The sequence below is a fragment of the Enhydra lutris genome, unplaced genomic scaffold, assembly GCF_002288905.1.
Source record: "Enhydra lutris kenyoni isolate GAN:26980312 unplaced genomic scaffold, ASM228890v2 scaffoldscaffold7, whole genome shotgun sequence".
Lineage (NCBI taxonomy): Eukaryota > Metazoa > Chordata > Mammalia > Carnivora > Mustelidae > Enhydra > Enhydra lutris.
Genome location: NW_019154091.1, coordinates 36,682,390 through 36,709,648, shown reverse-complemented (window position 1 = coordinate 36,709,648; position 27,259 = coordinate 36,682,390). Strand labels below are relative to the sequence as shown.

At 35.8% G+C, this 27,259-nt stretch overlaps 2 protein-coding genes across 8 annotated transcripts in view; one reads left to right on the top strand and one right to left on the bottom strand.

Moving 5' to 3' along the window:
* Positions 1–2,035: 2,035 nt before the first annotated feature.
* Positions 2,036–27,259, bottom strand: part of LOC111141955 (C-type lectin domain family 2 member F-like) — a 28,226-nt gene continuing 3,002 nt past the window's right edge. For 2 of the 6 annotated variants that reach the window (XM_022494837.1, XM_022494838.1), the window contains 6 exons: positions 16,968–17,763; positions 13,178–13,359; positions 12,564–12,656; positions 8,308–8,495; positions 7,394–7,500; positions 5,107–5,259 (listed from right to left, as the gene is read on the bottom strand). In XM_022494837.1, the coding sequence (XP_022350545.1) occupies positions 5,145–5,259; positions 7,394–7,500; positions 8,308–8,495; positions 12,564–12,656; positions 13,178–13,244 (570 nt within the window). In that variant the 5' untranslated portion in view covers positions 13,245–13,359; positions 16,968–17,763 and the 3' untranslated portion in view covers positions 5,107–5,144. Of the gene's footprint in view, positions 2,482–2,749; positions 2,876–5,106; positions 5,260–7,393; positions 7,501–8,307; positions 8,496–12,563; positions 12,981–13,177; positions 13,360–16,967; positions 17,764–27,259 lie in introns of those variants that run through there. The other 4 variants (XR_002640229.1, XM_022494841.1, XM_022494843.1 and 1 more) reach the window with 4 other exon arrangements.
* Positions 17,789–27,134, top strand: LOC111141954 (C-type lectin domain family 12 member A). Of its 2 annotated transcripts, XM_022494835.1 has the most exons (7): positions 17,789–17,801; positions 17,907–18,003; positions 22,196–22,294; positions 22,571–22,759; positions 23,650–23,801; positions 25,358–25,461; positions 26,861–27,134. In XM_022494835.1, exons 2-7 carry the CDS (start codon positions 17,913–17,915, stop codon positions 27,036–27,038), a joined length of 813 nt encoding a protein of 270 aa, XP_022350543.1. In that variant the 5' UTR covers positions 17,789–17,801; positions 17,907–17,912; the 3' UTR covers positions 27,039–27,134. The 2 variants fall into 2 exon arrangements, with proteins under 2 accessions (XP_022350543.1, XP_022350544.1); XM_022494836.1 differs by lacking the exon at positions 22,196–22,294 and having other exon boundaries at positions 17,796–18,003.

Here is a 27,259-nt window from a genome sequence, read left to right as displayed (position 1 = left end):
TAATTGTGATTAACTTTGCTTTATGATTGAATAAAGTCGACATTGTGGAAAGACACAACTCATGTATGCACGTGCATACCATGCTCATGACAAAACTCCATAACAAAAAAGAGAGAGGATGCCACATCGAAGGAGGTAAGATATGTGTTTTAGAGGAGAAATAGATCATGGGTGCCATGAAGGGGAGAGAGATGTGGTTGTAGAGAAGGACAAGAGAGAGAGGAGCACACAGGGGATTGCATAAGAACATTTCCCCAAAGATACTGGCTTGCAAAATCAGAGAGGCTGAATTTTATGAATTCTTACAATGAGCAGAGCTTAAAGCCTGGAGTTTTAAAGGTCCGCTGGCTTGGCTGGAATACAGCCAGGGTACTGTGCTGCTCCTGGAGAGGAGGTAGGCAACAATCTGGGGGCAGACAGCATGGAAACTATGATCTCAAGAATTCCAGGGGCACAGAAAGGGAAGATTATTCACACTTCTTGGAACTCATCCCTGAGAGGCAACATTCATGGGAAAGCATCTCCCGGAACAAAGGAGCTGACTGTTGCCAGTTACCTCCTCACACCTTAGTATAAACTCAGTGGTGCATAAACAATGAATCTTGGAACACTGAAAAAATAAAATTAAAAAACAAAAACAAAAAAAACCAACACAGAGCCACCTATAAGAAGCAATGCAGTAACCAACACTGGTTGCCTAACTTCCTTACACCAAGCCCCACACCCCTGCATTCTGATGGAACTGCCCTTTTCAGTCACACTTGCCTCAGTCCCAGTGCAGTGGGCCCTCCTCCAGAAGACCAGTGCAAACCCCTGAGTACCTAATGTTTCCCAAAAAGAGAGTTCTGCAGGGCTTTAGTTCTGGCGGAGATGACATCAGGTCTCATTTCACAAGCGCACCAGAGCACATCTAGTTAAAACTCACTGCATTTTGTATTTTTGTTTGATTCTACTTTCTGAGAAATTCATTTAGAAAGGGTCTATGAGTAGCAATTACGTTAAATTTTTACATCTGAAAAATTTCCCCCAACATCTGATAGACTGAATTAAAAACCTGAATTTAAGCATTTTCTCCTTTATAAATGTGAAGAATTTGCTCTGTTCTCTTTATGCAGCTGCTGTTGCTGATGAGCGACCTACCATTCAGAGAAGGATTTTCATTATCTTGAAGTTCATTTGGTTTGTGTGGTTTCCTCCTCTTTGAGGCCTTTCAAGATTTTCTCTTTATTCTTGATGTTTTGAAATTTAGTATAAGTCATCAAATTATGAAAAATCCTTTTAACCTTTCTGCTCAGCATTGTGTATGCTTTTTCAAATTCTAGGCTCATATTTTTCTTCACTTACGATATTTTTTCTTCTGCTACTGCTAGTAATATACCCATCCCCTTACACTTAACTCTATTCGGGACTCCCTTATACACCACACCTCTAAACTTTTTAAAAACCTAAGTTTTTTTGTTTTATTTTTCAATGATATCAAAGAGACTGACTCAGTGGCATGAGGATACAAATTCTGATATGAAAAATCAGTCATTCTATTAATTCATCCTTGAACAAGTTCTTTAGTGTACAAAAAATTAACAGTCCACAGATACTGCTTCCACCCTTAAAAAAAACCTAGGGAAGATACAAAAGTGAGGGAAAGACACACAGACTTGAGAAATTACAGGAAGTGCTGCTAGAACCCTCTGTGGAGATCCAAGGCTACTCTATGTGTATGTGAGTGTATGTGTGTGCATGAATGGTGAGTGGGTGGTAAGGCTCCGGGCTTGCAGTTGGGAGATGCAGCAGTGTAAAGAGACAAAATACAAAATGCATTCGAGGAAACTTTTTGCTTTTTGCTTTTGCTTTCTTCCATCTGGCCTTTGGACAATTATTGCATGTTCTACAACCCAAAAGCCACCTAGGCCTCCTGAGTGTATGTGATGAGCACTCAAAATCCACGATGGAGAGAAAGACCGAATTTATTTTCCTGTGGTAAAAAAAAAAAATAAAAATATTTTATAAAAAATTAAATAAACAAAATAAATTTAGCACTTGAACCACTCCTAAGTGAATAATCACTGGCATTACATATATTTAGTAAAGAAATATTCTTCTAATTAAAATTTCTCAAAATTGAAATTGTCTTGTAAAACAGAGATATTATCATTAAAAATATTCTAGTATAGAAATTTCTGCTAGACTCAGTCAATCTTTACACTTCTTCAAAAGTCCCTTTCAGCCTCTTTATCTTCAAGCCACTTCCAGATTTTCTCTATGTATATTTCCTATAATATCAAGATGATGCTGGGGAAACACACTGGACACGTAATGATTCTGAAAGTCAACTTGACCCAAGCATAAACATTTAGAAACATCTTCATTCACTTCAGCAGGATATTAGCTATTTCTATCCATCCTTGGTCTGTGCTGGTTGAGACAGAGAAAGCAATCTTGGTTACAGGATTGGGTAAAACTGTGGTAAATAACTTCTCTTTGCTGTAAAAGTACATTTAAAAAACATTTTTATTGACATATAATGCACACACCATAAAATTCACCCCGAATATCTTCATACATACAAGCTTACACTCTAACAGAGACAAAATTCCATACCTTCTACTAAATTTTGCATTGTTTTACAGAAGTGATTTCTCTGCCTCATAAACTTTAGTAGTTTTCCTCCTTAGAAGGTCAGCATTATTAGGCTGTCCTGTATTTGGTTTGTTTTTTCCCCCTTCATTCTCCCTCACCCAAAGGAACTTACTTGTCCTATGTTTCCAGTTATCATGTCTGCCATCATGCTGCTCTGGGGTGATCATGGCAACTGTGGTGATTGATCCAAATCAAAGAAGATAACTAGACGTGGATCACAAAAAGCCGAGCAAGCTTTCTGTATAACAGGAGCGAAACAACTGACAATCAACACATTTATTTAATCCAAGAAGAAGCAGTGAGTAATCAGTCTTATCAGTTCAGATCAGAGATAAAAGTGAACACATCATTAAAAATGGAAAATTGACTCATCCAAAAGTATGTTTGCACAAGAGTATCATAAAATTGGCAGAATATTTTTGTCTGCAAATAATAAAAAGTCCTGTGTGCCATATTGCGTGGAACACACAGAAAAAAATGTTCATCTTATTAAAGCACTCCTTACTATTTCTTGGAATTATCTCACTTTTCATTTTTATAAAAGGTCAAGTCATTAATAGTAATTACACACACACACATTATTCATTCTGTATAGGTTCAGGTGCAGTTATTACATGATTTTGAGAAAGCTATTTAACTCTGTTGCTCAGTTCTTCTGTAAAATTGAGAGTAAATTATACTTACCTAGAGGAATGTTGCAATGGTCAAATGAGATACTACATGAAAAATACTTAGAATAATGATGCCTGGCATTTATGTCAAGTGTATCTATTTCAATCATCTATCTATCATCCATCTATCATCTATTTATCCATCCACACACATATTATGGTACATCATCACTTTAAAATCTACTCATGAATTTTACAGCATACCTGTGAACAAAAATAGAACTATATATTTCTTGAAGATTTCATGTATGAAGCTGTATTATGTTTTTAAAAATCTATATCTTTAAGTCATTCATTGGTTAGATCAATGATTTACTTTAATGATGAGTCAACATTTCTCTCTGGATTTGCCATACAAATTTATGCAGTTATGACAACTGAATTCTATGTATACCTCAACTTTCTGTGCAGAGCCAGCCCTCTTTCATTTCTGTAAAACTGAGAAGCTTATATACAGATGCTAGCAACCATTCCCTAAGTTTTATTTAATCATGCTAGGACAGTTGGTCCATGCTTTATGGACTTTGGGAAAGAGCCACTTTTGGAATCAGAAAGAACTGATTCTAATCTTGGGTCTAGAATTTCCTATTTTTTTTTGGATTTCTGGAAAGTTACATTGAACTCACTTCATTGGATATTCTTTATTGGTGTTGTAGAAACACCTATATTCCCCATTCTGTTTGGAAGTCTGTTAAATGAGATAACAAAGTATGCTGGACACAGAAAGGGCACAGGATGTATTCAGTGAACTTGAAGAACTTTTCTTCTCTTACGTGCTCTTTTACAATCTTGCATACACATATATTAAAGCACTTCACATTTTGCATTGCAGTTACTTTTTTTGTCCCAAGCCCAACAGGAGCAATCAAGAAGTTTAGCAAAGCCTAAAATAATCTTCCATTTGCTCATTATTTAAGAAAAATTGAGATGAAATATTCTCAAGAGAGAATTATTGTGTTCGTAAATATAAAAAGAAAATATAGACTGAAACATTAAGTACTAAAATGTGCACAGATTTTTAATGAAAACTAGATGTTGACCCTCACCCTCGGTCCCTTGGATTCCTATTCAAATGTGATTTGGGATCTAAATCCCACAGCTTTAGTGAAAGACCAGAGAAATCCCCATCATTTCTTCAAGTTACCGGGCTTCTTTCCTCACATTCTGCTCCTTCTCTCAATACTTATGTTCTGCTCACCATGACTTACATCCCAAAGTCTGATTCTTTCAGTGGTTTCAGCAACAACAAATCCATGTAATGTAATTCTTCACCTTAGTAGCTTGAATAAAGATCTAGGAAACTGTGAAAGATTGTATAAATGTATTTTCAGGGGATTTGGTCTTTGACAGTGATACAAAGTAAAAAATCCTAATTAATCTCTGAGTACTTGTCCCATGGCCTTCTTTCCAAATTCTCAATGGGCTACATACCACTGGAGGCTGAGTGGAACACGCAGTGCTCACTTCATGCTTCATCTCTCATCTCTTGTAGGCAAATTAAATTGAATTTCAGACAGAGGAATCTTTCACTCCTTCCTCTTTACCCTCCAGTCTGTTCCACTGAGGCATGTTGTTGAATCAGTTGTGAACAAGACCACTGTTATACCCCCAGGCTTAGACACACCAATTTACGTGGCGAAGCAACATCATGTAAAAATTCAGTTTAGTTTCTTGACTTCTTAGATAAGTTATTTAAATGAAGATAGAAGTCATTTAAAATTTTATCAAGCAACTTAAAGCATATGTTTGATGGGAAGGAAAATGTATCCATATGAATTTATAACACATAAAAGGATAGTCTTTATTTTATTTACTTTATTATGAAGGACCCTTTGTCTAAGGACAAAAGGATTCTCTGCTGCATACATATTTTATTGCATCATTGCAACTGGCACTGCTTATGCCATTCTTAAACATGAAGGCACACGTTCCACTTCCTTCAATATTAAACCTGGAACAAAATAAGGAGGTTAATTGCTTACCGAACCGCATGAAAAATAACTACGTACAGACTAAAATATGTAACTTTGGTGACCATGTTTCAAAATTTGCAACTAAAAAAGAGTAGAAGGAGTGAAATGAACTGTTTCTCTCCTCTTCAGCCTCCAAACTTCACTGCGGGATGGTGGTGTGTTAAGAAACTAACACCAAGGAACTTCACTGCAGTGACAACAAAGAATCCTGGAACTTGATGCCGTTTTACAGTGGAGTAAACATTGAAAATCACTTTGGGAAGGACTAGATCCTTCCTTTTATACAAAAGAACAAAAGTAAATATAGTGAACCATTTAAAGATCATATACAGGTAGAGTATAACTGAAATTTCACTGATTCCCACACCCCTGCACACATTTACAAAACTGGTCAAAAGGGTGAAGTAGATGTTCCCTCAACTGTATTTTGAAACTATTAGCATAGTAATAGTGAAATAAGTATTCACCTGATGAACTGTGAAACATGTAAATAATCACAAATAAAATATCTAGGAAGGGTTTTCTAAATTCTTATTTTAGGTCACATAAAACATACACAATTAAAAATTCAAAATGAGAAAAAGAGAATGTTGAGTTATGATGGATTTCTGGTTATATGGCAATTAAAATGTTTTAGCACCTCATTTTTGGGAAACTTTGTGGCACTGGTGTGCACTTTCCCAGCTTTTAGGATATCTTCAGAATTTATCCTATTTCCAAAATACGTGTCCATTTCTGTGCCTACCCTAATGCTAACTGCAATGGGCTTACTTATGCCCCCCCCCAAATTCAGATGTTTAAGATCTAACCCCTAGTAGCTCAGAATATAACCATATTAAGAGATGAAGTGTTTGAAGAGGTGATTAAGTTAAAAAGAGATCTTTAAAGCCCTAATCCAATATTCCTGGTGTCCTCATGAGAAAATATTTGAACAAGATAAGCATTTGCACAGAGGGAAAAACATGTGAAGACACAGAGGGAGAAGATGACCATTTACAAGCCAAAGAGAGAGGCCTCAGAAGAAATCAACCCTCCTGACATCTTGATCTGGGATTTCTAGTCTCTAGAACTGTTGTTCACACTGTCTAGTCTGTGATATTTGCTACAGCAGCCTTAGCAAACTAATGCACCATCTTTAACCAACTTCTAGTTTTTACTTCTTCCTCATTTTTTATTTTTAAGTAGGACTATATATAATATAAAATATCATGTTAAACTGCCAATATTTTCTCTAAAGAAAATATTATTATATTAGGTTTGATAGTCAGAAATTTTAATTTATGTCATAGTTTTCTTACATTTTTCAGAGTTGGCTATATTATTATCCTCAAATCATTGTGTATTTTCACCCCAAATTGGATATAAATACAATAATAGAAGTTTACTTTTAGAAAGTCCTGCTATTTCTTTGTTGGATCACCCCTCATATAATATCTAGCACAGAATTAGATGCTAAATAAATTGTAACTAGGGGTTCCCTTTACAGGGAACTCAATATTCTTTCTTTTCTTTTCTCCTCTCTGAAGTTGGAAAAAAATCAAATGTTTCAAAAATGAAAACGGAGTTGAGAGGTATAATCAGTTCTTCAAGCTAGGAAACATTGAGAAGTTCGAAAAGTTCGAAAATTTTAAATAAAGATCGCCTAGAGCATGCATTTTCTCTTTCTCACTGCATGCATTTTCTCTTTCTCACTCATTCCCTTCCATTTCAGTTCACCAGTGTGTGGGGTATGTAGACTTGAGTACACTCTCTCAGACTCCCTAGCAATGACAGTCCAAAGCAACAACAGACAAACAGATAGAGACAAAACCCCAACTGGAAATAAGCAAGAATCAAGCTAGTTAGATTTTTATATAGTCTTAGATTAAAAGAACACTTGTGGTACATATGTGGCATACACAGTCTAATTTACTATATAGAAGTAGATGTTGATATTTGATGCCAAACCCTCACTAAGGACTATATATTTGTTTGAAGGTTCTCTTTGGCATCTACATACATTGATGGTCTTTTGGGGAGATAATGTGGAGGAAACTATAAGGGTAGCTGATTATAGGCTTAGATTCCTTACCATGCTTAGCATATTTTATAATAAATGTTATTAAAGCTTACCAATTGTCAAATGCATCTCCATTTGCCCACACCCAGGGTGCGCTTGCATTTGGCTTCTTTAGTCCAATCCAATATGAAGAAGGTTCCAGATAGGGCATCAAAGATTCCTTTAATGAAACATGGGGTGCTGTTTCATTAAAGATTTGAGAATGAGTTTTCTCATTCTCACTACCTCCAGTGCTATGGTCCTTCCTTGGGCCCATTATGTCTTGCTAGGGTTATTGCTATAACCTTGTAACATGGCACTCTACTTTTATATTTGCCACCCACTAGCTCATCACAGCAAAGATAATGATTTTTTTTTAAACTTAAGTCAAATCATGTCTCACTTTAGTTCATAGTTCTGCAGTATTTCCCTACTTTACTTGGAGGAAAACCAAAGTATTTACTATAGCCTCCAAGACCCTAATCACTCATATCTTTCACTCACTCCGTCATTCTAGGCACATTGGCTGATTTTCTTTTCTGTTCCTTGAATATTCCAGGCATATACCTACCATGAGGTCCATGTTCTAGATGTTTCTTCTTCTTAGGAAGCTGATTCCCCAGATATTTCTCTAACTCTTTTCCACGATAGTTTTGCTAAGTATCATCTCAATAAGACTATCTTACATGCAACCTACCCACTTAGAACACTTAGAATATCACTTATTCATATCTATTTCATATCATACACACATATGTTATATACATAAATCATATATATGTTTATCAAAATTTACTAACTTCTAATATACAATTTACACATTCGTTTTGATTATTTTTCATTCCCTATCTCTTCCTCTGGGATGTAAGCTCCAGAAAGGCAAAGATCTTTGTTTTGTTGGCTGATATATATTATATGACAGGATACTGTCATATAATAGCTACTCAATAAATTAGATGTGATGTATATTGCAAAGGAGAAATCTAACCACTTCATTCTTGGAGTTGAATATGGCGAGAGATCCATGATAGGCTATGCAGTTTGCTTGGCCATCTATCCAAGTTTTTTCATGTTCAGATTGAAAGAAGCAATTATTATTGATTTGGTTCCAGCCTTGTGGACATATAGTTTCATCTTCAGAGCATGTATTGTCTTTAAATATCCTTGGATTTTTAACTAAAATTAACACAGTGGTAGAAAAAAAAATGAAGAAAGTGTAAGAGAAAGGAAGAGTCTTACCTTCAGTATAAAAGATATATTTCAGATTGAGAAAATGTATTTTACTTCCATATTCAATTCAAATGATTGAACTTCAAATGTCAACTCAGAAAAAAAATTAAGAACATAGCATGAAATAAATCAAGACTGAAAAATGCAGGTGTATGCATTATTTAATATAGCAACAGTAGACCAATAAACAAAAAATCTTCTCTAGCCAGTTTCCTCCCATTTTTTTTATATTATTGGCATTTTCTCTATTTACCCATTTCCTTTCGTATAATTTACTAAGGTGCCTGGGACATGTCTCACTGTAAATAAACCAACTATCTGTATCCATAACCTCAGAGGGTTGGCTTCCTATTGCTGGCTTGAGACTAGATTGTCTTTCAAGAACAGATTTTCCCCAGAAGTTGAAGTTGTTCATTTGTTTTTAAACACAAAATAATTCAAGGAAAAAAAGTTTGGAATTTACTACCTTTCTGCTATCCACTTTTTACTTTCCAATTTACTGAAACTAGACAGATGAAGTTACTTATTCAGGTATAGCCCTGAGAAAACCAAAGCTCACCAAAAGGACACCTCTTCACAGTTGAAATAAATGACTAGTTCATAGTCAAGCCTATGAATGAGAAAATCTTCAAATGATACAAGAAACCAGCAGTATAGTTAGTAAAGTTTATACAGTAACAGTTTGTACAAGTTAGTACAAAATCAAGTATTTGGTTCAGAACTTGGGTTACCAGAAAACCAACTTTTATCATTCATTCATTCATTCATTTGACAACTACCACTTGAGCTTCTGTCATGTGCCAGACATTTCTGTAGGTCTGGAAATACAACAGTGTACATAAGATACCAAAAAAATCTTTGCTATTATGGGACTTGCTTGTCTACTAAATTTTATAGTTTATCATTAAGGGGGATTAGGGTTATTGGTAGAAAGTCTTACAATTTTAATGCAGTAGCCAGGATAGGATCAACCAGAGGGTGATTTTACCAAAACTTGAGGGTAGTGAACTAGTGAGGAATATGCGTATATCTGGGAAGATCTCCCTTAACAAAGAGAAGAAACAGTACAAAAGACCAAGGTGAAGGCCTGGCTTGTTCACAAAATAGTGAGGATGCCTGTATGACTGAAGAAGACTGAGTGAAGGGACAAGTGGGAGGAGATGAGATCACAGAAGTAACTGGTGACTGGATGACCAGATCCAATAGAGCCTTGTAGACCACTGGCAAGATTTTGGCATTACTCCAAATGAATGAATAACCATAGCAGCATTTTAAACAGATCTGATTTGTTTTTGAAAAAATTTTTAAATGTATTCTAGAAGTGTACTGTCCAGTATGGTAGCCACTAGCTACACATTGCTATCGATATTTGAAATATGGCTAAATCAACTCCAAATATCCTATAAGATACACAGTGAATGTTAAAAACTTAGTACAAAAGTTTTAAAAATATCATTAGTAATAAATTGATAGATGGTGAAATGATAATATATTGACTATACTGATATTAACCTAAAATTTTCAGGAGGCAATAACTAAGCAAAAGCATTTTTTAAATCAAAGAATTGCAATTCAGTGTTTATAGATTTGAGTGGCAATCCAAATAGCAACCCTCTAGGGAGCAAAAGTCAGGAGTTTTTAAAGAAAAAAAAGGGAAGTTTTGTATATATTATGTATTACAAAGAATTTTGATCGGTGCTGATAGCAGAAAACTAATCTTGGGTAAGCATAATTGGTGGCTAAGGCTTTCATTAGTGTAGCAAATTCCAGGAGGTCTTACAGAACCCTTGGAATATTTGGGATTTGGCCTGGTTCAAAAGTTTTGAAGGATACGCAATAAGGCTTACCTCCTTAATGGCCTCCTGGATACATTTTAGAACACTTTGATGTAAATGGCTCCATTTTATTTTCTTTTTCACACTGGGTTAAACAAAAAATACAATGAAAACTATTTTCATTGGTTTTTTTTTTTTTTTTTTTTAGTTTTTCAGTGTACCATCTAAAATATATATGATATTTGTGGCTCATTTTTTTCACTGGACAACCTTGCCCTAAGAGGTAAAGGGTAGAAGAGGGAAGAACATTTAGAAAAGAGGATGTTGGCTAGGTAGAGGGTGGTAACAGTAGAAGTGGTGAAAAGTACACAGATTCTATTTATATTTTGAAAGACCAGGAAGAATTTGCTGATTATGTGGGGAATAGGGGTATGAGGCATTAAAAAGTGTCAAATATGACTATAAGGTTGGTTTAAAAATTGGAAAGACAAAGTTGCTGTTTCCTGAAATTAGACCACAGATAAGAAGGGGTTATGAGAGAAAGCCAGAATAAGATTTCAGCTTGGACAATGTTATGCTTGAGAAGTTTATTAGACAGTCCACTAGATGGGTTACAAATTTGGAATTCAGTTAAGAGACACAGATTGGAGGCATGTATTTGGAGTTCATTGTAAGTGTGACAAAGTTGCAAGTAAGGTTCAGATTGCCAAGGGTGCAAGGGTAGGTAAAGAAGGGACCTGCCCAGGGACTGAGCCCCAGGGCATCCCAAAGTTAAGACATCAGGGAGAAAAGAAAGAATAAGCAAAGGAAAGCTGGAAGAACCAACAAGTTAGGTAGAAAGCAAACCATGGGAGAATGGTATCTTGGAAGCTAAATGAAGAAATTATTTACAGGAAGAGAGATTGCTGAATACTGCAAAGAGGTCAAGTAAGATGAAAACTGAGAAAGGACTAAATTTAGCAACACAGAAGTTGCCAATGAACTTGAAAGACAAATTCTGTAGAAGAAAAAGGAAGTGGAGCCTGATCAGAGTAGATTGACAAAAAATAGGAAGATAGAAATTAGAAAAACTTAGCAAAAAAAATTTTTCCAGGAGTTTGCTGTAACGGAAGAAAAAAGAAAGAAATTGATAGTGAAGAAAGAGTGAGGGCTAATCAATTTTTTTTTAAGGTAAGAGATATTACCATAATGTACTGCTGATGGGGATATTTCAGCTAACTATGGAAAAACTATAATGTAGGAGAGAGAGAGAAATATTATTATAGTCACATAATTGATCAGGTGAGAGGCTATAGAAACTGGAGTAGAACATGAAAACTCTATCTACAGTACCAGGATTCTAGACAGAGTATATTACAGGTAGAGATAGAGGTAAGCAAGTAGAGGTGGTCACGAGAATATTTGGAAGTTTTTTAGTAATTGTTATAGTTTATGAGGTAAAATTGAAAGCAAATATAGACCTGAGACTGAAGCATTCTGAAGAAAAGGGAAAAGTATAACGTAATCATCTATGGGAGTAAGAGAGTTAATGCTCTAAGGAACAGTAATACAATTGCTAGTCCCCACCCCACTTCTTTTTAACTCTATCACATTTACACCTGGCATAATTCTCTGACACTCTCATTCTTTCTTTCATCTAAGGCACTCTCTCATAAATGCCTACTTGAACTTAAGGTTCAGCACAGACACCTTTCCCTTCACAAAGTTTTGCTTGACTACCAAAAGCAGATTTATAATCTCCTCTTCCTCTTCAAATTGAACATACTTCTATTTAGCAATTATTTTATTGTTACTATTTGCTTATGTGCTTGTTTCTTCCATCAAAGATTAATTCCTTTCAGGCCAAAATACCCCCCCGCCTTTTTTTTTTTTTCATTTTGGTAGCATCATCATCTAATACTATGCCCAAAGTTCAATAGGTATTAAAAGAAGAATCTTTCTATGGGGCGACTGGCCGGCTCAGTTGGTAAAGCATGCGACTCTTAATCTCAAGGTTGTGAGTTTGAGCCCCACATTGGGTGTAGAAATTACTTTAATAAATAAGCTTAAAAGAAAAAGATTAATCTTTCTAGAAGGCAAATCAAGTGACAAGCTTTAAAAAGCAATTAGGTGCTCTGGCTGGGAGAATGCTTTCTGATTCTAATTATTCTGTGTTAGGGAAGAACAGGCTAGTCATTGATATGAGACCGAAGTAATGATAATACAATTAACGTATTTTTAACAGAAATTGGTTACTCACATTTTCTAGGAAATCCTAACATTGCCCAAAGAAGAAAAGCGATGCCTCCACATAGCATACTTGACATGACTAGCATTTTCTTCGTTACTACACCTAAGGAAGATGCATGTCATTGTTTATATTCTAGAGAAAAAAGCAAACAACAAGCAAACAGAAAACTCAAGTAAGATTTACCTATCTCTCTATCTTCTATAGGTGCTACTCTTCACAACACAGCAATTAATATTGGGAACATGAGAAAGGGTACTCAGAGCTAACTTCTCAGCAGCCATTGTTCAAAAGTGCTTTGGCTCCACTTTTTAGTGCCATTTCTGACAACTGTTTTACCTACTCAGTTTTCTTGCCTTGGGTCCAGAATAGAAAACCAAACTTCATCCTGGGACTTTTTTATTGCTGCCTCTTCCGAGGGGGAAAAATCTGGTGGAGAGGAGTGGATCCACCATTTCTTTGTAGTCTTGGTTTTATTGAGGAATACCGCTTTTATTTAGGGCAGATTATGGACAATTAAAAACAAAAGTGCTGAGTACACAAATTGGGATCAAGAAAGGATGCTAAGATAATCACGGGAGGCTCAGTTTCTGTACCCAAGGACAATCTCTGTGGCCCCCCATTACCTGGTCTCTTGATCTTCTGCTCGACAACCTCCATCCCATCCCTATTCTCAATCCTTTCGCTCTCCATCTCCAAAGCTCATAGACAAGGCTCTTCTGTTATGAAGCTGGAACGGTAATGGTTTCCAGGCAGCACTAACGGCTACCCTTGTTCCAGGGGTGTGAGCTCAGCAGCCTAGGATTGGCTGGACCACAGAAAGAATTCCAAGAATTCAGTCTCTGATTGGTTCCTTACCTCCCACCTGCCAACTCCTCAAAGCTGAGCACGGAGAGGCCCCTACCTTCCTGTGTAACCTGAAACATAGAGCTAGTATAAAGAAAGAAGAGAGTATAAAGAAAGCATAAAAGCTTTCCTAAACTTTCATACTTCTAAGTTTGAATGGGCTTTCAACATTTTATTTATTTATTTACTTATTTATTTTGCATTTGGAATGTCATGAAATACCTCAGAATCCCTTTTATGTAAAAATTATTCGTGGATATAACTTCTCTGGGACATCTCCATCCTTTTCATCACAACTCTATCCCTTATTTTTGTTGATGGTTGCCTTCAAAATTCCTCTCGCTGCATATCTAGAGTTTCTCCAAAAGTGGAAATATCAATATATTCATGATCAGCTATTTCTTTCTACTTGTCTATTTTCTCTCTGTCTTTTAAAGATTTTATTTATTCATTTGAGAGAGAGAGACACAAAGACAGAGACAGCGTGAGCAGCGGGAGAGGCAGAGAGAGGAGTAGAAGTAGGGGCAGAAGCAGACACCCTGCTGAGCTAGAAGCCCAATGTGGGGCTCCATCACAGGTCCCTGAGATCATGACCTAAGCAGAAGGCAGGTTCTTAACCATCTGAGCCATCCAGGGGCTCCTCTATTTGCCCATTTTCTATTTGACTTTGACTTTCAGCATTACCACTTTTTATTTCTTTGCTGCATTTAATCATTATTGAACAGTTCCCTCTTTTGATTACTTATTTTTGTAAAATATCATGTAAATTTATCACTGTGAGGTGAAGAGGTAACATAACTTTACACTTAATTGTCTACATGCTAACTAAAGACAGATGCACACCAATCAATCATTGACAGACTTACAAGTAGATGACATGACTGGTCATTGATCATAATACGTATCTGTTTTATACATAGTGACTTGTAGGCTGAAAATCTAGCAGAGAAGTTTGTACTTTATACAATTAAATAATACTATAAGTATATTATAAATATGCATAAGTATATTGTAAAACTAAAATTTGAGACATATAGCTGGAGCATGGTGTCATCTAATTAATTAATTAAATCAGGGCAAATGAAATTTGTGCCATCAGACCATAAGAAATAATGCACAATCACCCCAACAAATACATACATTCTCTTGCAAAAGTACATATGAAATTAAAAATACATACACGCATATACATAAACATACATCATGTACACATATGTTATGGGCTGTCTGTGTCCTTACAAAATTCATATGTTGAAATGCCCAATGTGATGGTATGAGAAGATGAGTTTTTTTTTTTTAAGATTTTATTTATTTATTTGACAGACAGAGATCACAAGTAGGCAGAGAGGCAGGCAGAGAGAGAGGGAGAAGCAGGCTCCCCACCGAGCAGAGAGCCCCATGTGGGGCTCGATTCCAAGACCCTGAGATCGTGACCTGAGCCAAAGGCAGAGCTTTAACCCACTGAGCCCTTCAGGTGCCCCGAGAAGATGAGATCTTTGAGAGGTAATTGGGTTTAGGTGAGATAATGGAGGTAGAGTTCCCATGATGGAGTGTGTGTGTGTGTGTGTGTGTGTGTGTGTGTGTGTGTGTATTTCTTACCCATGCTTATTTGTATCTGCTCAATCTGATGATTAGGGTACATTGAGGATTCATTGCTACAATGTAGACATTATGCTAAGGATTGGTGGGAATGTAAAATGGTGCAGCTGCTGTGGAATACACTACGGTGGCTCTTCAAAAAATTGAACATTGAATTGTTGTATGATCATAATTCTATTTCTGGGTATATACTCTCATAGAATCCAATGCAGGATTTTGAAGAGATACTTACAAACCTCACGTTCATAACAACACTATTCACAATAGCCAAGAGGTGAAAGCTTCCCAAGGATCCATTGATGGATGAATGAAGAAAATGTGACTTATACCTACAATTGAATATTCCTCAGTTTTAAAAAGGCAGAAAATTCTGATGATATGGATGGATCTTGATGACATAATGCTAAGTGAAATAAGCCAGTCACAAAAAAACAAAACAAAACAAAACAAAACAAAAAACACTTATGACTCCACTTCAGCTCAGGTCCTGATCCCAGGGTCCTGGGATTGAGTCCCGCATCGGGCTCTCTGCTCAGCAGGGAGCCCGTGTCCCCCTCTCTCTCTGACTGCCTCTCTGCCTACTTGTGATCTCTGTCTGTCAAATAAATAAATTTAAAAAAAAAGAAAGAAAGAAAGTTAAGTTCTGTGGGTACTTACAGGGCTACAGTCTTTACAAAACACCAGATCCACCTGTTTCCCCATCCTCTGACCCCTTCCTATGGGTTCTTCCCTGAGGCCTTTCAGTCATTTGAAAAATATTAGTTGGGCACCCAAATACTTGATGAAATCTGATCAAAACACATGGGACTGAGGAATGAGTGGGTAGGTCAACTGATATGTGTGCAGAGGGCTGGTGAGAACATACTTCTGAGTGGGTGGTCAGGATAAACCTTCCTTCTCACTGAAAGAATTTTTGCTACCTATACGTATTTGTCTCCATTTTTCTAGCCAATCCACTCCTTGGGCTTGTAGGGTGACCAGATTTAGCAAATTAAAATATAGAATTCCCAGTCAAATTTGAATTTCAGATCAACAACAAATATTGCAAAGACAACAACAACAAAAAAAACATTGCCTGAGGCATACTTACCCTGAAAAGAAACCATTTTTAATCCAAATTTATATTTAACTAGAGATCTTACATTTTGTCTGAAAACCCTACTTAGGTCAGAACACTTTTTCTTATCTTTTAAATCAGTAAGTGCTCCAGGGCTTGGTTTGGGGTTTTGCTTGATCCCTGCTTACGCCTGTCTGGGAACTCTTAGGTAGCCAAGAGGCTGAGACTAGGAGAGGAATATGCAACAAAGGAAAGATAGATTGATGCTCTTTCAAGGGCAGAAAGGACTAAAGAAAGGGAAAATGGAAAAAGACAACATGAGACCTGAAGAATCTAGTGCAGGCTGTTTATTTGGAAGGTGAAAGTAACAGCAAAGAAACGTTCATGAAGTGAGACAGGATGTGTGTCCAGCAAGCCGCTACTGTGAATAATCAGTTTCCTTTAGCAGATCACGTCTGGCAATCAGTGTGAAAGTATTTACACTTTTTCAGTATGCTTTCCAGTCTTCCCCCCAGGAGTATAGAAACATCTCTGTTTCATTGCCAGCTGTAATGAGTCCACCCGTGGCCGGAGAGGGAGACTTTTTCTCCTTATGTCTAAGGACATAAGGGAATTCATGTCCTCTGCACAGCGACTTTTGTTCATCTCCCCCAATCCTTCATCACCGTCAAACCTTCAGGATGCAGTGACATCTGTAACGTGTCTGCAGGAGCGTGTGATTGCTGGGTCTGCAGCAATCTGGGGTCCTATGCTGTCATATAACTCCCCTTTTAATGTATATATTTGTTTTTTCTCTTGATTCTGACTGTGGGTCTCTTTTTTGAACTTGAGTATGCCACTGTCACTGCAGTCTTTCCTTCAATTATGTGACTGAATATATAAGATTTACTAATAAGAATTAGGAAGGAACTTACTCAAAAACAATGATTCCCAAGCACCCATCTTCACTTTGTACCCTTGATCAGTAAATGCACAGATCCTGGCCTCCTGAGAATGCTGAGTGGACTTTATAAGATCCTGGCTTGCATGACCCTTTTGGTATACTTTAGCTGGGAGCTGGCTCAAAAAGGTTGAGGCAGTCTAAAGAGAGACAGCAAGACTTATTTCAGCTTTCCTGGACTACAAAGCAATTTCTAGGGCCTTTGGTATACCCACCTCGGCCATCAGTGTGCATACTTCCTGGTGTGGTTTCTGGGCCCCAGATCCCTTACTGTGTTTCTTGCTGCTAAAGAAACTAGATGCTCCCTAACTCCTCTTAGGTTAACTTACCCCTAACTAACAGAGTTACAGAGTGGGCCTTATCCTCTGTCTCTCTCTAGGAGTGCTTTGCGTACATACAGTCTCCCAGCAAAGGCAAATCCACTCTGTCAGGACCTTTGCCATGACACATACAGAACATTTATGCCAGACCACTATTGTGGAAAAGTGAGTGTGTGGGGATGGTGTCCTTCTCGTCTTTCTCTGCTTGAAGGTGATTCTCCAACAAATTCTATGTTATATCTGCACATGTATTGTTAGGGATCTGTGTCCCTTTGCCTGGCACTAACCAAAACAATTTTTAAAACTTCCTCTCATTGAGAGTTATAGAGAAATGAGAAAAAAGGAAGAGAGATAAGAGGAAGAAAGACTTTCAGTCTTGCAGCCATGTCTGTACTTATCTGAGGCCTCTGATAGGCTGCAGCTCCTCTGTATACAGACAGGATTGGGACACTGAAAAGAGAAGTTAAAGCTTACACATTTCAGCTTTGGTTTGTAAACAGATACGTAAAATTACAATTCCTGTTTAAATTCAACTCTGTTAGTTCACCTTCATCTTATTTTTTTAAATAGTTTGTTGGGCTTTCTTTTCATAGCCATCAATGTCTGAAGAAATTACTTATGCAGATCTAAAATTTCAGGACTCCAGTAAAAAGGAAAATATCCATGAGTTTGATGGAGTTGGGATAAAAGGTAAGATTTTGAACTTTGGATGTGTTGTAGGTTGAGCCTCCCGTTTTTACAAAAAAAAAAATAACTTAAAGGTGTTGGTGGTGCATTGAACACTTGATCTTTTACAATGTTTCTGTTTTAATATCATAGTCAAGATAATTAGGTTGGGATGATAGTTTGATTTTACTGGATTATGTAACATTTTTCCCCCATAAAACAAGGGAGTACATGTTGTCCAGGAAAATCATGATTTTGTACGTTCTTTTTTTTTTTTATAAGAAAGTGCTAGCCACTCCCAACTAATGTATCTAATAGTAAAACAAGAGATCTTTCCTGCTATGTGAAAAATACTATTCTTCCTGACTTATGAGGTAGAAATGAGCATCTTCATTTTGCAGGAGAGCAACAGTGACTTCAGTGAGTACATGCTATGCTTGAGTGTTACATACATGAGTGTGGATTGGAAAAGACTCTCTATTGACCTGCCAGAATTATGGAGGAGAGGGTTTGGAGTCCATCAGATGTGTACAGGACATTTAAATAGATCATTTGACCTTTTGAAGTCTCTGGGCTCTCACCTAGAAAGTGGAGATAAGAAGGCCCGTTTTATTATGAGATTACAGCCATAATTCAGTGTATGCTGCCTGTGCCATTTTGGAAAAGACCAACATATTTAATGATTATTTTGTGAGGCTTAAATTAAAAATAGATAAAGATGAGAAGTATACCAATAATTTTTTTAATTGGTCAGGATTTCAGTAATCATTTTTTGTTTATACATTTAGTCTAGTAGATATGTATTTAATATTTAAAATTGATCATATTTTCAGTTCTGGGTACCACAAATAAAAATAAAAGGATATCAAAAAGAATGCAGTAATAAATAAGTTTGAGAATATTTTTCAGAAACAGATATTAGAAGGAATTAAAGTTCTTTTAAGCCGCTCAATTTGACCAATTTGACCATTACTATCAAACAAATCAAATTTTGTTCAGAGAAGGATTCTAAGCAGAGAGAAAGATACTAACCTCTGTAGGCACATATGACTAAGTGGAAGAATATGAACTTAAAACTAAACAGCAGGAATATTATTTTCATATTAAACTATCACTAGAGATAAAGAGTGAGATAATAATATTCAGTCCGATAAATGGAAATTTTGTGAATGAAAATTTTACTATATTCTTAGACATATTATTCATTCATAAATAAATTCATAAAATCACATTATATCACTTCTCTTTAGCTTGCTGTTAGGTCTATTCACTGTTTGAATGATTAGAAAATAATAGCTTAGAGAATATTATGGTTGAATGGGGATACAGCTCTTTTTAATAAATCTTTAATTTAGTTTCCTTAGGTATGAGATATATTTTGAACTAAATTTACTCATCTCAAATATGGTATTTAAGAAGTGATTGCTTTGGTTGAACTGTTGAGGAGAACTTAATAGTCTGATACTTTATTTTAAAATGATTCTTGCAGTCATATGATGGCATTAATGTTTCTCATTATTTAGAAAAGGAAAAAATTAATGTTTATTGGAGGCTACAAAATACTTAGATACATACACACACCATAATTCCCATATGTTGAGCCTAGATATAGGAAAGAAAGAATAGGAGAGAGAGAGAAAGGGAGAGGGAGAGAGTGAGAGGGCAGGAGGGAGGAAGGAAGGAAGGAGAAAAGTAAAGAAAGAAAGAAATGTAGTGTGTGTGTATGTGTATGTGAAACAGAGACAGAGAGACAAAGAGAACTTTTAAAAATGTCATTTAGTATTCTACCAAGTCAAGCATATATTGCTTCCAAATTTCTCTTTTTCTTTTCTTTTTCTTTCTTTCTTTCTTTCTTTCTTTCTTTCTTTCTTTCTTTCTTTCAGGTTAAGTTAAATGAAAAAACACCTGGGGGACTAAAGGAAGAAAAGAGGTAAAGAAATATTGGAAGCTATAACATTCAAAACCACACTGTACCTGAAAGTTTTGTATTTTTATTTTTTTTTAATTTTATTTATTTATTTGACAGAGATCACAAGTAGGCAGAGAGGCAGGCAGAGAGAGGGGGGAAGCAGAGAGCTCTCTCTGCAGAGAGCCCGATGTGGGGCTCGATCCCAGGACCCTGGGATCATGACCTGAGCCAAAGGCAGAGGCTTAACCCACTGAGCCACCCAGGTGCCCCAAGTTTTGTATTTTTAAAAAATTTTTCCTCTAAAACTTTTTCCTTTCCCCAATCATCCTCATCTCATTAAATATAAAAATAGATACATATTTAATACAATCACCAGGAGTTTGCTATATGCCAGCACTGTTCTAATTGTATTACCAATATTAATTCACTTACTCTCTGATATTTTATGGCTTTCTTTTTTAACCAATGCAAAAACTAAGACACAGAGAGGTCAAGTGACTTGTCCAAAGTCTCACGTGATAAGCAGATCCAGCATTCAAGCCCAGGCATATTAGCCCTAGGCATGGCATGCCTTCTTCTTCTTCTTCTTTTTTTTAAATCACTATGTTGTACTGCCTACAAGTGTATATATTTAAATCCTCCACATCTATCAAGTAAAAGATCTCTCATAAATATTTCATAAATTTGTACTATAGATTCTAATTTCTTTGTATTCTCTAGTCCTAGTAAAGCAAACTGCTGTTCTCTCTTGCATGGCATACTACAATAGTTTTCTTGCTATTCTTCCTACTTCCAACATTGCAGCCCTACAATTAATGCATTGTCCATATGCAGTAATAGTGATCTTTCCAAAACAAACCAAAAAAACAAAAAACAAAACAGCTCAATTATTTTCCTGTCTTCGTTAAACCTGGTGGTTTCTCAAAGAACTCCAATCCCCTCACTCTGGCTTAATAAAGCCTGTCAATAATCTGTCTCCTGCCTTCTTTTTGACCTCCTCAAACATCATTTCTCACCTTGGCCACAGTTCTTAGCCACTGAATTTTTTTCTGTTTTTCAAACAGGTAAAGATCTTTCCCAAATGAAGTCCTTTGAACTAGACAATCTTGCTGCTTATAATGTTCTTCCCACTGGTTTTGCAGGCTCATTTGCATTGGCTATAAGATCAGAACTACTTGTTCTCTATAATATAACTGTTTTGAATTTGTGCACACCATAGCACAATTTAAGATCTCTATCATCTATCTACTTATAGATAGATACTATTTATCTCTATCTATGATCTATCCATTTTTTTCTCTCACAATTAAAATGTATTTTCTATGAGAGCAGGAACTTGTATATCTTGCTCACTTGTGTGTTGTATTGGGAGCACCCAAAATAATGCCTAGGATATAGAAGGTACTGAGCAGATAACTTTTGTCTAATTGAATACATAAATAAATGAGAACATAATTCTTAGGAAGATAGAACTTGAAGTCATACCTCTAACCTTAGATAAGATCTTGACTATATAGTTCTTTCACTATTAGCCATTGGTCAAAGTCTAAAAAGTTGTTTTACATTTTACTTTCAATTCTCTACATATTTCACAATATTACATCACCAGCTAAGAGATGTAGGACAAATTTATAATATAAAGTTTATAATTCTTTTTTTTTAATAGGGAAATGATCTGTTTTGGGGATTTAGTGTTTAGCAAAAACAAAAAAAAAGTCCAACAGAAATTTGTTGCTAAAAATATGAAGAAATCCTGATGAGGAAATGATACTGATCTGGCCTATGTTTCTGGTTGCTGGGAGGACACATGAAAACATTACAAAAGACACCCTATCATTTATATTCCACAACGAAACTCTCAGGATTTGTGGGGAAGGGCATAAGTAATGAAATTATTTTCTTTGGCACTCTCAATTGTCCACTGAAGGAAGGGATACTTTGATCGACCTCTTTATTAGCTGCCAGCTACTCGTTTCCCCAATTTGTACAGAAAAGATATGTCATATCCAGATTGATAGGTTTTCTCAATTCTTTTCAAAGCCCTTTTTTTGCCTCTTTGTGTCTTGACTCAGCCTACCAGTTAACAACCTCTCCTGTGAGAACCAGTTTGCATGTAAAACAGCTAACAAAGTATTTTTTACTTATTCTTTAAAAAGACATTTTTAAAATGTCTTTGAGTTTCTAGCAAAACACATTCCTTTACCAGAGACACGTTAGAAAAGAAATAAAGGCTGAATGAATGAATGAATGAATGAAATTAAGATGTATACCACTTCCAGGCCTGCCTGCTTATTTTGCTTTCCACAGCACCGCCTGCTCCTTTCCATGGATGGCGTCAGAGAGCCTTGGCTCTGACTCTTCTATGTCTTCTGCTGCTGGTTGGACTAGGAATCTTAGGAAGCATATGTATGTATTACCCATGTTTGGACTGAAAGGGAAAACACCTAGAATTACATGAATTTTACAAGAAAGTTTATTTTTGAATTGAAGCCTTGGAATGATTATAGGTTATATAACCCAAAAGTTATTGATAACTGGATACTTAAACACGGTAATTTGTTTTCCTCCCTTCTCTGAAGGGATTGCTTCCCAAAACCTTTAATGTTTATAATACTAGTTCAGCAGAAAAGAGATAATGGTTGGGTTGAGGAATTAAATTTTTTTAATTTTTTTTATTTGGAGTTTACACAACTTTGAAGATAGAAACAGGAAAATTGAATAAAATGCAAAATTTCAAAGAAGAACTTCAGAAAAATGTTTCTCTGCAACTGATACATAACAAGAATAGTTCCAAAATGATCAGGGACCTGTCGATCACACTGCAGGAAATAGCCACCAAATTATGTCATGAGCTGTATAAAAGAGAACCAGGTAATCTTATATTCCTCTTCAAGCTATTTATTAGACAATGAACAAAACTTAGGAGTTACTTGAGACTCATTCATCAATAGCTGGCAGCCTCCCCCCAGGATGCCATTATTTGGAGACAGGAATTAAATGTAGTTGACAGAGGACTCACTGATATTTCTGTGCAGTTAGAAGTTTCTCTAATCTGACATCTACTACTGTTATTTTGGGCACTGAGGTTAATAGAAATTAGGGAGGAGAGGAGAGGGCACCTCTTTATACCCTTTTTAAAGGATAAGAAGAGAAGATAGGTCTCATCTTTAAAGGTGACCTTATCCTACATTTCAGTCAATGTTTGAGGAGAGTCCATAGAAAAGAAATAGTTAAGCCTTGCCTATGGAATGAGGAAGAATTGGCTTTTGAATTATCTCTAACAGTTTCTATAGCTATTATAACTAAAATATATTCTTTGTGCTCTTGAGAACTCTCCCAAATATTCAACATCAGGCAGCCAGAAACACTGTAGTTGGAGAAGGCAAGGTTGATGTAGGTTTGGGGGGTAGATTCTTACCAAACAATGTTTTTGTGATTAGCCTTTATTGCCATGTAGTAGTACAAAAAATGAAAAAAAAAATAGAGAAAGAAGTTAATTAATCATTATTTAGGACTCCTGAGGTAAGAAAACACACTGTAATACACCAGATGTTTAATTCAGAATGTGTTGTTCAGATTATGTTTTGGACATATTGTGGTGGTATCTAGGGACCAGGAATACAGGATGCATTTTCTTCACTTTTCATGTAAGAAGAAGAAAGAGAAGTAAATTTGGTTAACTTATTATAGAAGACTTTGGAAATAATAAAAATAATGAGGATTATCAACACAAACCAAATGAAACTATGTTTTTCTTCCAGAGCACAAATGTAAACCTTGTCCAAAGGCATGGATGTGGCATGAGGACAGCTGTTACACACTAAGTGACCATTATGAAACATGGCAAAAGAGTGTCATGTTCTGTTCTGCTCAAAATGCCAGCCTGCTGACGATTAAGAACAAAAGTGTGTTGGTAAGGTCCCATGGATCTTCTGCCTATGAAGAAGGAAGTCACTTTTCCCATCATAGAATAGAGAGGAATGAGGCATGTTGGGGAAGATTTGTACTAATCCAGACACGAGTTTAAGTTAGGGTATGAGGTGACTGAGACTTAGTACATTTACCATACCGTGTAGATTAGCCAAGGTATCATCTAAAATGTTAGTTTAGGGGCGCCTGGGTGGCTCAGTGGGTTAAAGCCTCTGCCTTCGGCTCAGGTCATGATCCCAGGGTCCTGGGATCGAGCCCCACATCGGGCTCTCTGCTCTGCAGAGAGCCTGCTTCCCTTCCTCTCTCTCTGCCTGCTTCTCTGCCTACTTGTGATCTCTGCCTGTCAAATACATAAATAGAATCTTTAAAAAAATAAATAAAATAAAATAAAATAGAATGTTAGCTTAGGTACTTAATGTCAGTGGAATCTCAGCGGCTGGGCAGGTGTGTAGACATGGGGTATCCAGAATCTTTAGGTCTGTGAGCATTTCCAGACTGGAACTTTAGGATCAACTCTCAGAGCACAATTTCTGAGAATTTATCTAAAAGCGGAAGATCTGGAAATCATTCCTGAAGGTTACCAATTCTATAAAATCTAGATAGGAGAAGATTCTTTGTTTCTATCATTTTGTCTTTTTTAACTAACAGAAAAAGCCAACATATACTAGAATAAAAACATAGCTTGGGTAAAATATGTATAAAAAGGTAGAATTAAGATGGGATGTCAAAGGCAAGCGTCAAGCAGACATATTATACTGACTCCCTGGGTCCCAGGAAAATGAGTTCTCTGGAAGATTTATTTATGTTTATACGTATTTATTTATTTTATTTTTTCTAATATTTAAGTAGTATCTCTATATTTTACTTATTCCTCTGCATTTCTGGTCTCTCCAATAGTATTCCCATATTATTTAAGGAAAAAATTCATTTTCACAAAAGTGTCAGCTTCCTTACTGTAAGAATCTGGTTCCTCCTTTATAGTTGCAGGGAAAATCAAACCATAGTTTCTTCCTCCTCTCATCATTGTCAACTGATCCATTCTTAGTTATTTACTCAAAAAAAATGTCTGGATTATGAGGGAAAAACAACTTATGTTGCCTATAAAATTTTGGACTGGATCTCTATTCTATAACCACTTCTCATCAGACTTTGCTACATTTTTCTCCTACTTTTTCGGTTTCTATTAACTTGTGTATGTAGTGATTAACCACCTTTTTTGCTCCTAGACTGACTACTGCTGGATACTTGAATCTTGAAGTTTGTGACATTCACTGCCTCTAAGTTAAAGAAATGCATGGTTTGGTAGATAGTTTTACTTGTGAAACAGTATCTGATATATAACTGTTGGAGGAAATCTTACAATAAGGAGCACTTCATTTTGATTTTTTTCTAATGGCATCAAAAATAGTGTAATGTCAGAAATATTACCTTAAAACAGTAATTTGTAAGAAATTATGTTGTGAAGTAATGTACAGAAATGGGAGATAGCTATTATTTTGCAGGGGAGACAATTTTTTTAAACATCTCTATTTCTTGTAGGAATTTATAAAATCCAAGAAATTACGTAGTTACTGGCTGGGATTATCTAACAGAGAATATCAAGATTACCAAAACCTGGATGAGACAATTATCCCCTCCAACTGGTAAGTCTTTATTCTTACTGAATTTTTCTGGTTGGTTTGAGTAAAGGTGTTTTCCCTGGGAGCAGTATTGATTACAATTAAAACTAGCTTCAATTGAAATTGCATCCTTAAATAACTCTTTTCTATCAGGCTTCTTTAATGTTTAATAATGCAAAAAACTACCACTAAATCTAAACCCTGGGATTCCTGCATACTCTCCACTGTGGGCGAGAAGCAAATACAAGTTTTGATTGTTTTGTTTTGTTTGCATTTTCCTTCAGACAGAAATAGTAAATATAAGAATATGAGTCCAAAAGACAAGGCAGCTTTGTATTTTCAGTTAACAATGATGGGACAGAACAGGGGATAATATGTATACAAATGGAGGACAAAAGGAGGTATATTTTAAAGATCTCATCTGGAGTGAAGGGACTAGGAGTAAGGGTAGTGTGGGCACATCACAGAGAGTACAGATGGAATCTTGTTTTGAAAAGGTAGAATTTCTACGTGTTTATTTGTAATTATGGCTAATGGGAAGGTAATCTATAGTGGAATAGAAAACACAGTATATATTTCAAATAATTAAAAAATAATACAAAAATAAAAATATATAATATATGTATATATAATACATTATATATGTGTATAATATATTATCATATATGTATTTCTTTTTGTTTTTTATTCTTAATGTTATTCTGGGACTTGTTTCTGGAAAGGTGTTGTGATCAATGACATCTGTATGATGCCACTTCAAATAGGAAATCTCACTTTTCAAAATTTAATTGATAAAGTTATTTATTTATTAATGATCATTATTTATGGACCCAAATATTTAATAGTACATTTTTCCCAAAAGATAATATTTTCAATTTATAAGTTTGTCTTTGATGCCTAGTCCCTGCTTAGTAATCTTATTTTAGGGGCTGGTAATTATTCAGAATGTCAGAATAAAATCTTTGAAAAATGGTTAGAAGGAAATGTTACCTGGAGATTATGTTGAACTAAAAGTGTCATATATTAGGTTAATTCCAAGCTTGGATGATTACAAAAAAATATTTGAAGAGACAGTGTCAAAGATTTGCTACAGGAGCCAGACTGGAGAATTAATAGAACTGTATTATTCTAAATCATATTAACTATTGGGGAAGGGAAGTTATACATCTGGGAGTAAAGGCGAACAAATAGTCCAGATGTAAAAAAGTGGAAAAGGCAGACTGAAGTAAGGCAGTGTTTACTACTGCATATTTGTTGATAAATATAAGTAACTTGGACACTCTCGATAGTCCCAATAATGATTAAAATTTATTTTAGACAATGCAGACCTAGAAGCAATGATATATTGGAAAAGCAGTTTTTTTCTGTGGATGTGTTTGAAATGTTTGACTTGTTAATTGTAATTCTTTATTTTCTCTTTCAGGCTTACACAAAGGAGAAATGACGTAAATGATAGAATGTTTTGTGGGTATATAAATACACAATATGTTTACTATGAAGACTGTACTTTCAGAATGAAGTTTATATGCGAGAAGCTGGCTAATCCAGTGGAGGTTAAGAGCACACTACTGAGTGAAATACCAGATGGAAAATATAGTTAGTGCAGGTATTTCTCTATTATCCTGTGATTCAGGCAACTTTAGGGAGCATACATCTTGCAGGTCACACAAAAGCAATAAAGAAGCTGTGAGACTAAATCTCTGTCTCCTAACTCTGTACATTTCTTTCTCCTAGTTTGCTGAGTGGAAGGAACCCAAAGTCATACCTTGTTATCTGGATACAGCCCCGATACTGTTGACCATAAATACAGTGTGTTGGGTGA